The sequence below is a fragment of the Amblyomma mixtum genome, chromosome 6, assembly GCF_055824585.1.
Source record: "Amblyomma mixtum isolate Tamu chromosome 6, ASM5582458v1, whole genome shotgun sequence".
NCBI classification, from domain to species: domain Eukaryota; kingdom Metazoa; phylum Arthropoda; class Arachnida; order Ixodida; family Ixodidae; genus Amblyomma; species Amblyomma mixtum.
In genome coordinates this window covers 80,512,146-80,522,544 of record NC_143017.1, presented here as the reverse complement: position 1 = coordinate 80,522,544, position 10,399 = coordinate 80,512,146, and the positions used below count along the sequence as shown (strand labels likewise).

Below are 10,399 nucleotides of genomic sequence, written 5' to 3'. Positions count from 1 at the left end.
GTTTGACAATTACTGAGGTAGCTTTAAGAAAACAAGAAGAATATCATTATTTCTAGTTGCAACAAGTCCGATAGGCCCTTGATGTCTTGCGTGTAAGGTAACTAAGATGAGAAGAGACGCGCTTTTCAACGTTTAGTGAATATGAACTCCATGAGACACGAAAGAGCCAAAACATCAGCACTGTCCGAACAAATAAAATTTGACATGACATCTAGGAAACACTTGCCAAGCCCATTTCTCTTATCTTTGCTTCCACTGTGCACTACCGCTTTTTCAAGGCAATATGCGCAAATATTCGAGTGAGATCTGCCATACTCAAGCTGTGGTAATGTTCCTATAGTGCCAGAAAAAGCCACAGATACCAAGGCGAGGGGAGATGGGTGTCTTTTAATCCACGATAAATATTACTTCCAAGATCTTCCCTCTCATAGCCGTAACGGGGAACCACACTATGTGAACTGCGATGGTGACTATCCCAGCAAGACGTTAGTTGCGGTCATGTCTAGATGCAAAAAAAAATAGCAGACGGTTTAGCGCCGCTAGGCATGGAATATCGTGCAGTAGCAGGAGTTACGGTGGACACCTAAGGTTCTTACGTGCTGTTAATGCGAATGCATCATTTGACCTGAAGGCCTTTACACTGAAGGCCTTCACCATGAAGACCTTTCTCCTAACGGCGTCCACTGGAAGGCCTTCACCGTGAGGCCTTTGACTTGAAGGCCTTTACCACAAACGATTTTGGCCAAAATACCTTTACCTTGAAGGCATTTCTCTTGAAGGCCTTCAACCGGGTCTTCACACGTGCCTGTGGAGGCAATCGCCATAATTCTGGACACCTCCAAGTCGGTTGGAGGGAAGGCAGTGGATCGCGCTTAAAACACTTTTTCGATAAAACGCTCTACAACGTACATTTTGTGTTTTACGCAAGTCCAAAAGACTTAGTAAAAAATCTTGTACGGTACAATTGCCATAGGGCGACTGCCTGCAGTAAAGATATTAAGCTGATGCTTAACGAAAAGAAACCTGACCTGCTCATCTGCACGGAATGAACTTAAATCAATTAAGTCAATCAGGTTGCACATTCTTCAAAATTCTGGATCTGTCTTGAGCACCGCTGCGCTCATCCAGATGGGTAAGAGTGTATAATTGTGGGCGCTGAGGCATAAGTGAAGAGATGATACTTTTTATAAGTCTCTGCTAACTGGTGGCCAAGGCGCTGCTCAGGCACTTTATCATATTTGACTCGATACTTACTGCCAGGATGCGAATTTGCCTTCTGAGAAATGCAGGACCTAAAACACCAGCTTCTACGCTCGTTAATGGTCTTATGAGATTCTGATGGGCACAGTCCGGAAGATTAGGTGACAGATTAGATTCCCGCTACAATGCTCTACAAGGTATAATTGAGGAAAATTGTGCCAGGTTTTTGAATAATCAAAGACCAATAATCTTTTGCAGCTCAACACAGAAATACTCCTTCTTGGACATTTTCTTGTCGCGAGTGAATTAATTTTAAATATGCCTAGAGAAGCAATAGTTTTTTTTTATACCCACATGCTCTAAAACCTCATTATTTGTCCTGCTAAGCTCAGCTTATGAGATAGAGGCTTGAACAAGCAAGCTGGGAGGAATATGAAATATTAGCGGGCTTGATTTCACGGGGCTTATCTTCTACTCTACTGCTCTAGTATACGCACTGTCCCCTGGTACAAAGTAAGCAAGTTCACTAGCTCATTTGTTGAGATGTGTAAGGTGTAGTAAGTAATGCGGAAATGATGATTGCCCACATCGCAGCTCTGTAAGCTTTCCTGCCACACTAAGTTCTTTTAGGGCCGCTATTCAAGCCACGTGTGTTGGTAACGTTGCCCTCTTTTGAAACCTTTGCGATATACTTGATACTCATTAGTGAGTCCCGAGCACCCACGCCAGTGAACACTCATCAAGAGCCACTAAGCAGAAATTTTCCAGCGCTCACTATACCCCCTTGTATGTGTCCCCATTTCTTCAAAGCGTCATCGCCAAGACCTAAATGCTAACATCGTAAAAAAACCGATTGCCAGTCGGCTGCGACTTCTGACATGAAACAATGTGTTCCCGGAAGCATAGGTCCTTTTTTTGATGTCAGATCCTATAAATGTCACAAGCCGTACAAAAGTTCTAGATCACTGCGGTAACCCGCATTGCAGTAATGCGAAAGCAATGACGCCTCCACATTTCGAGTTGCTTTTTAAGAGAGTTAGCGCTTACTCATCACGTTTCAAAATTTCGTGAAGTCTGCTAACGCCCTGAGATCACAGCGCCATCTGTGGCAGCAACTAGAAAACATCACATCTTGCATTGAGACTTGTAGTGCCATCTACAAGAGCATTGTAGAAACAACCACCTGCCGTGTGCTAGTGGTGACATCACGGTCCAATATGCTGGATAGAGTTGGAACTGTGTATGACATCAGGTGACTAAATGGAAAAGTAGCCTAATCACGTGGCAGTACTTCACATGGACGATAGATGGCGCTACCGAAGAGCTAATGCAAAAGCCTTAGCTAATGCTCGTTACTTCTTCTTACAGACGGTCACACATATAATCGATCATTAACACGCATCGATCACTTAACAATTCTTTATAGATCACTTATTAATTCTTATTGATCACTCATTGATTAGTTATTACTTATTGATCATTTATCGAGCACTTATCGATCACTTATCAATCGCTTATCGATCCCTTATCAGACACTTATGGATCACAAATCAAACACGTATCAGTTCCTCATCGATCACTGAATCATCTGAATGAGAGAATTTATGCAAATCGTCTAATTCCCACCACGCTGCATTTCAAACTTTCAAATTTGGCGCCGCGCGTTGGCTCTGCTCACACTTCCGGTCACGTGGTACAACACGTGATAGGTCACGTGCAGTCATCACGGGGTACGGCACTTCCGGCTATTCAAATTTCGCGCCACTCCGGCCCGACCACGCCCACGCTTGGTCACTTTTTTGGCTCTAATTAATGAATTAATGATCTGATCAGAACTAAATTTTTTCCCGGCATCCTCACATCACCCCCTTCGATTATAACCACTTTTTAGATGATATCTCCTTATAGTTCCCCGCAACTTCTGCCGACATGTTTTGAGGACACGAAATCGTCGGCATAGCCATGAAAGCCTTTCGCCATGTCATCGATGCCACTTTAACAGAAGTTGCGTTCGTGTTTACCTTTGTGCAGTCATTACAACGACGTTTCTTTCGGTGTGCACTTGCGTCCTGAACGCACATACTGGCATATTTTACAAGTCGCACTTTTCTCGTTTTTCTGTAATCGTCAGGAGGGGATGTATTTGAAAGCGAGGGCCAGTTAAAAAATCACTTTGCTCAAACTGCGCCGTATCGGACGAAATTTCTTCATGAAATGCAGCAATGAGTGCTGCCACTCATTTTCCATCTGCGTTCGTTCTGTCCAGAGTTGCTTCCAGAGAGGGGGTGACCATGAGCGACTTCGACTCGAGTTCCGCTTCAGACGACGGCCACTCGAGCCAGGAAATACTGCCAGTCAGGATGCTGGTAAGCGAAAAGCAATTAGGAAACCAGTACAACAAAAGCTATTCCGCCGAATCAGTTTGTTTACCCCGTTCCTTCGGTGCAGTTTGTAGTCGTGGTCTATTTTGTTATCTGCACCTACTATGGTGTGTAACTGTAGTAAAATACCCTAACCAAATAGTTCGGAAGTAATTTTGGCCTGTAAACGATAATAGACCGTAGTACATGCTTAATACGCCCTGGCAATAATCTTGAATTTTGTCGGTCGTCGTTCAATACTGCCTGAAACGTACGATATCTCGTTGCATGTGGCACGTTCAGCTACAATACATCTAGCGGCGCTATCGCCACCATCGGCGCTCGCAACCTTTCTCGTGACACGCTCTGGCGCCGGCTGCTGGAGCGATGTGCCAGGGAGAACAAAGTAGTAAGAGACATGGTACTCGGCCTGTACGTCTCGTCCGCGTCCATCACGTCCGGGTTCACTACGCTATAGGGAGACGGAGATTGGATCCCCTACAAGCTACACGGGGCGCGACGCGTTCGAGGCGAACAGGCCAGGAGGTGTCTACTACTTATTAAGGCGAAAGCCTTTAGTGCCTCATACTGTCGTTAGCAGACGCTGTCGGCAGCAATGTCGACAGACGCGTCGGCAGCCGTGTCGACAGGCGCGTCGGCAGATTTGTCCGCCTTTCGGCGTCACTGCTTAAAAAGAAACAGCGCCGAGGTGGGAATCGAACCAGAGCCTTTGGCATTTGAAGCGGAGACACTACCACTCCGCCACGAAGGCTCAAGGTTCGAGTATGAATAAAGGCGCATCTAGTGAATGCATGGGTTTCATAAATAAAAGTAATAAAGTGAAGGAAAGGAAAAATTAAAAATAAAAATAAGAAAATAAACAAAAATAAAAACAAAATAAAAGTAAGATATGAAAATAAAAATAAAAACAATAAAAAGGGTAAAAAGAGCAAAAATGAAAAAATGAAAAAAAAAACGAAATACGAAAAATAAAAAGTAAATAAAAACAAACAGTGCGCCAGGAAACGCTTTCGCCTTGCAGAACTTTAGAGAGCCAAAGTGCCCCCTGAATTTTTTATTCTCTCTGGCGCGTGGCTCGAGCAGAGGAGGCGCGTGGCGATAGCGCCAATACAAGGTGATATCAGCGCTCATTACAACGGAAACAGGAGGACTACAACACAGTAACAAGAACATGAAAATAATACCTGCTGGAAATTAAACACCGGTAAGGTTGAATAACTCTTTCAGTAGTCTTTTGCGTCGTTCAAGTGGAAATCGAATGCTCTAGTGTTGAGTCCACATTTCAAAAATAGTTTTTTTTTTCCATTGGAATTGTGTTGTTGGGCCTTCATTTCACCTTGTTGGTACCCTTTGGCGTAGGCTCCGCAATGGCCATCACCTAGTGTCCTAAAGACGCTAGCAAAGCGCGGTTGAAATATCGTAGTACTGGAAATGGCATCGCTTATAGCCCAGCGGGGCAAATTTGCTGCGTAGTATATGGGGCTTAACGCCTGAAGTGACGCATGGGCAACGAGAGACGTTGTAGTGGAGGGCTTCGGGTCAGTTTAGACCACCTAGGGTTGTTAGCGGGCGCTGATGCAGCACCCATCGAATCGCGGTCGCCGTGGATAGCATTCGATCCCCCTACTTTTTGTGTCAGCAGCCGCGCATCACAACCAATGATCCAATTGAGACAAAAGGGTGCCATTTTTCAGCACTCTTTTGCCCAGGAATGTTCACCTCGAGACGGCACACTCGAAGAATGCTTTTAAATGACACGATACCTCAGACATCAGACATGGTGTGTTACTCCATTACGGCGTAAGAATGCTAGTTTAACTTTTTTTTCGTTTAAGCCTCTGGAATTGTGCACCTCTTAAGGCTGGCAGTATTGCCATTTACAACTCCATTTCACAGTCCATGGGTTCTCCGACTGGTGATAAGATAATCCATTAGTAAGCCTACTCGAGTCATAACATTTTTTCTCTTGTTTGCGAACAGAAGAAGGCTAATATACATACTCAGCGAAATGGCGGTGCTTCTTTTCTACAGTTGGTGTTCATTCCACTTTTCGAAAGTACACTCTTAAAAAGAAAGTTAGTAAAAAAGTAGTAAGGGCAGCAGTTACTAACTGTGACTTCGTTTTACTACTTTTTATCAGCTATTTACTACCCTCTTCAAGACATAGTTAGTAAAAGTAGCTCTTGCTACCTTGCTACACAGATTGTCGTGCTAATAAATTGGTTTTGTAATTAACCATTTCTGCAGGGGCATATGGTTAGGTAGACTAAGCTTTTTCTACAATTTCAGCTTCGTAATTAACGCTGGTATCTTAGCTCAACCGGTAAGATCTACTAGCCCGTAAATGAGAGTCTGATTTACGGAGTATATGAGACTGAGAAAGATTTCCCTACATGTGCACGCGCATTGCGCGAGTGTGACTTTCTGATTTGGGCTTTTCTTGCATTCTGAACCTTTGTGTGCGCACGGTAAGGTTGTTGATGTCATCACCTCGCATAATTTCTACATGTTCTAATCCTAATTTCTACATGCTTAAACCTAAGTGTGTGATTTACGGTCAGCACGCTCTGATGGCTCTGTCTGGATTCCGGAATTAGTTAAATTGACCGTGAAGGTTTTTTATTTTTCAAGTATGCACAAATTTTACAAGCCACGCCAGCACACAGTACGTTGAATCTACCAACATATGCGAGTTTCTATTCATTTTCTTAGTAAATACTACTAGCTTCCCGTTACTAACTTCAGATAGCAGCCGTTACTTACAATGGGTTAGTAACTGTTATTAACCTTCCCGTTACTAACTGTAGTTACTAACAGGATAGCAACATATGTGACAACCAGTTACTGCCCCAAAAGTTAGTAAGTACTACTACTTTTTTCTGAGAGTGTAGCATGGACATTCTGGATGGAGATAGATGAGCCATCTGCATGTTCCTCTGATGTCGCGATGAAACTATAGAACTGGCAGACCGTGTTCACTTTTGCATTTGTAAAAAAAAGGCCAACGACGCATGTGCGCCTACATAATTAGCTGCAAGCGCTCAACATCTGCAAACGAGACCTGTGCTAACACACGCACACACGCAGCTCAGCTAGAGAGATATGCGGCTCAAATAACAAGATTGCACATAAACACTTGGACTGTTACGTGCGCTTCCCTGTGTGCACGCGTGGGAGAACGGGGTACCACTTTGCCACGCCGTGATATTATAGGGAATTACACCCATGTTCTAGTTTACTGTATGCGATGATGTGAACATTCGGACTGAATTTGTATCTAAAGTAAGCCCTGCACCGCAGTCAGATAAGCGGAGTCCGCTTTTTCCCGTTCCTACACCCTGTATGTTCGCCGCGCGCTCCGACAGCTCCAGCATTTTTGGGGCAGATAAGCACCTCTGCCGCTGTCGGCTCCCTCTTTGTGCCTGGGCTGTAGAGAAAGTAGAAAACCAATACTGTGAACACGTGGCCATTTTTTTTTCGTTCGGCCTTTTCGAGCCGTTGTTTATTCTTTTTGTCCCAAATTGTGTTCCTGTCACATTCTCCTGCGTACATCCCTCTATAGTCTCGTTGTTATTTTTACCTCGATGGAAATCACGGCTTCCTGGCCCTTCGGGTAGCTTTGCTTTCATGGGAGTTGGATTATCGAAATATGGTTTATCATTTCCCAGTTGAACGTGCAGAGACAACCATTTTCAGCCATTCAGGCATGTAGGGAGAACCTGGACGACAGAAGGAGTACTTGCGCTGGGGAGTACTAATACTATCGCACTGCACTCGTAAGCTCTGCCTGAGCGTCATTTGATGGTGAAAAACAGATCCATGTCTGTGAAGTGACACGCAAAGAGGACCCCAGACCGCGGAGAAGACCGTAACGCTATCGCGTCATAGACTTAAGGCGGAGCTAAGCTGTCCCTTCATGTTTTTCTTAACTCTGCATACATCTATGATGTGTTTGTAAAGTAATTTATCACTCCAGTACATCTTTTCATAACCTCCTATTTTGTGCATTAAAGCTACTTTGCTTCTCGCCATTTTTTCGGTCTTCGTAGGCCTATTCATGAACACGACAAACTAAGGCTAGTCTGTCCGTTTCAGGTTTTCTTCCCAGTCGGTTCAACTGCATCGGAAAATGAATACAGTGCATGTACGTGCACCCTCATAAGTTTACAGAATGCTTATTCGGCGAAGACGTCTGTAATTTCGTCCCGGTCCAGATTTAAGGTGCTCTGTAAATACAAATCGGTGAACGAACGCGTGTCCTCTATAGTGAAGCGCTCAAATTGCCTACTTCTGGAGATGAGGTTGCTGAACTGTTAAGTCCTTTTAGTTTAGAAAAGCAGGATTCGCCGAGCGGCTGGACAGGGGTCTTAAAAGAATAAAGCGTACGCGTGCGCCAAGCATTTCTGAAGGTTCCATGCTTGACTCAAACGCTGAAGCCACGTAGTGAGCACTTTTACAGCTGAGGCCTCCAAATATTATTCGTCATTTAATGAAGTGTCGTCTCCTTTCCAAAATGAAATGCGCACTCTGACATGTCACTAATGCATTTCCATTCTTTCTTTGCTGTTAGCCGCCTCAATGCCGGGCCTAGCTGCTCGGGGAAACTGATTAGGCCTTCTGAATTGTGCAGTGCCCGAACTGCCTCTTCGCAATTTGAATACGAGGCCTGTTGACAGGGTTTACTTCGCATGCACAAAATGAACATCTTATTGTCACATAGCGCACGCACTGTAAATGCTAGTTTTGTGAACCAAACCACGCATGCGTTCCCTACAGCCCTTTTAGTGGCTTCAACCGTGTTTGCGGTCGATATACATATCGGTATTTATGAGGGCTGATCTGTTTCCACTTTATAATGCTGTTACATTCTCTCCTTTTTTTTTGTAGAAAAAGAAAGACAAGGCTACGGGAAGGCCCGGAAAACCACAGAAGAACAAGTGGACATGGTACTACGACCTTAGCGAAAAACAGCGAAAGGCCGAGAACGAAAGGCTGCGAAAAGAGTTCGCGGACTTGGAAAAAGAGTTCCAGGAGATCGAGAAATTTGAGCTCGTCACTGAGCCCTTCACCTACAAGATACGCGGGAGCTCGCTGAGTCCCAACACGCCACCGCCAAGACCTCGTACAATGGAGAGTGGTTCAAGCATCGTGCTGCCAAGAGACAGCTTTTTGTCGACGTCGCTCGTGACAGTTCCCCTCTCGGATAGTACGATGAGCGTATCAAGCAAGGCGTCCGATTCCAGGCGGGTGACGTTCCGCCTGCAAGACGGTTCCGTGGTATCCAGTGACGACGAGAGTTTTGTACCACCAAACAGGCGCCCACGCAGTGGGCGGGCTCTGAAGTATGATGACGACCAAAGGCCGCCGCAGGAAGCAGACGACACGGACAGTGTTTCCTGGGACAGCTCTGGCTCTGAGCAAAGCAATGAAAGCAGCAGGCGCCACATTGTGCCTTCAAAAACATCCACGTTGTCTTTAAAACAGCGCTTGAGCCGTGGCCAAGACAACAGGAGTTCGTCGTCGCTGACGAAAGCTGAGGTCATCATGAAGCGCAGGGAAAGGATCGAGCATCAGCGCAGTCTTGTAGGAGATCTTCCAGGTTACAGAGGCCGGAGTTCCAGCGAGGAGTCTAGCGCTAGCCAGAACGTCCTCGCGAAGCCTGCTAGCATTCCGCCCTATTCGTACAGCTTGGCAAAGAGGAGCCGGCAAGACGCAGCTCAGGCGGAAAACACAGGTAGCGTTCTACATAGCTTTTCTTAAAGTTAATCATTTTTGTCGCAATAATGCAAGAAAGTCCACCGATGGGCTGGCACTGAATCTCTAGGCGCTGAATACAGGCCTCTGAGAAGGTCTATGATAGCTTGCGGTCTTTCCAGTGTAGCGCAAAGTCAATCTGACGTGAAACGACACTGATTGGTCATCTGTTTCCCAGCCACTGCTACAGAAATTTCTCTTGGCAAAATGTGCTTGTTTTACTCTTTACAGGCATAATCCACGAAAGCTTGCGTAGAAGGCTTTGGCCAGCAGCGTCTCTGGAGGTTTCCCCTGTGCCGGTGGCCCGTGAAGTGCAAGGCGGCTTCGAAGAACCTTTTCCCCCGTGCGGCCGCCCGCAGTCTCTTCAGGGAGAAGGCGCCTGTCGGCCTTCATCTTCCATTTCCATGTATTCTAACTTCAGGGAATGGTCTCTGAAGGGAGGGCCACCGGTGTCAGTCTATCACTCCACTCCCCTGGACGACATAAAGACTACTGTCGGCATGAATACTGGTCGGCGCTCCTTCTCATGGGACCCATTTTTGTCCGGCGCGGACAGACGTTTGCACTCTGGCTTTAAGGTCCTGGACAGGGGAGAGGACCTGGTTCAAAGCAGGCTGTTCGAACATGACATTGGTACGTAATATATACTACGTGTAAAGAATAGTTTTGCGGGGATCTTTGGAGATGTTCTAAACACAGATTATGCGTCCCGTAGAAAGATGCTGGGAATTGGGCAGGAAGAGGACCCGGAGTATTGAAAGGGGCGTGTGTTTCGTATCTCTCGCTAGCAGCAGGGGGAAGCGGTGTGCAGCAAACTAGCGCCGGCGCCACGGCAAATGTCGACTGCGCCGGGACCAGCGGCTCGCACCCGACAGCCAGCCGCAGGTACCCGAGCTGGACCAAGCCCAGGAGCTCCGGGTTCGTGGACAGGTGGGTACGCGATTGTCTAACGCCCATTACCCAGTTACGGACGAGCTCTTAAGGGCCACTGGGGAGAATTTAAAGTTGTCTTGTATCGGAACATTGCCGCGTTCTAACGACAAGCAGCCAGCTATCTCTAAAAA

The 10,399-nt window shown here is 46.0% G+C and overlaps 1 protein-coding gene across 1 annotated transcript in view; it reads left to right on the top strand.

Annotated features, from left to right (window-relative positions):
- Positions 1-3,491: 3,491 nt before the first annotated feature.
- Positions 3,492-10,399, top strand: part of LOC149339510 (uncharacterized) — a 38,128-nt gene continuing 31,220 nt past the window's right edge. The window contains exons 1-4 of the mRNA XM_089550496.1: positions 3,492-3,566; positions 8,469-9,315; positions 9,567-9,968; positions 10,127-10,265. Of these exons, the coding sequence (XP_089406622.1) occupies positions 3,492-3,566; positions 8,469-9,315; positions 9,567-9,968; positions 10,127-10,265 (1,463 nt within the window). The remainder of the gene's footprint in view (positions 3,567-8,468; positions 9,316-9,566; positions 9,969-10,126; positions 10,266-10,399) is intronic.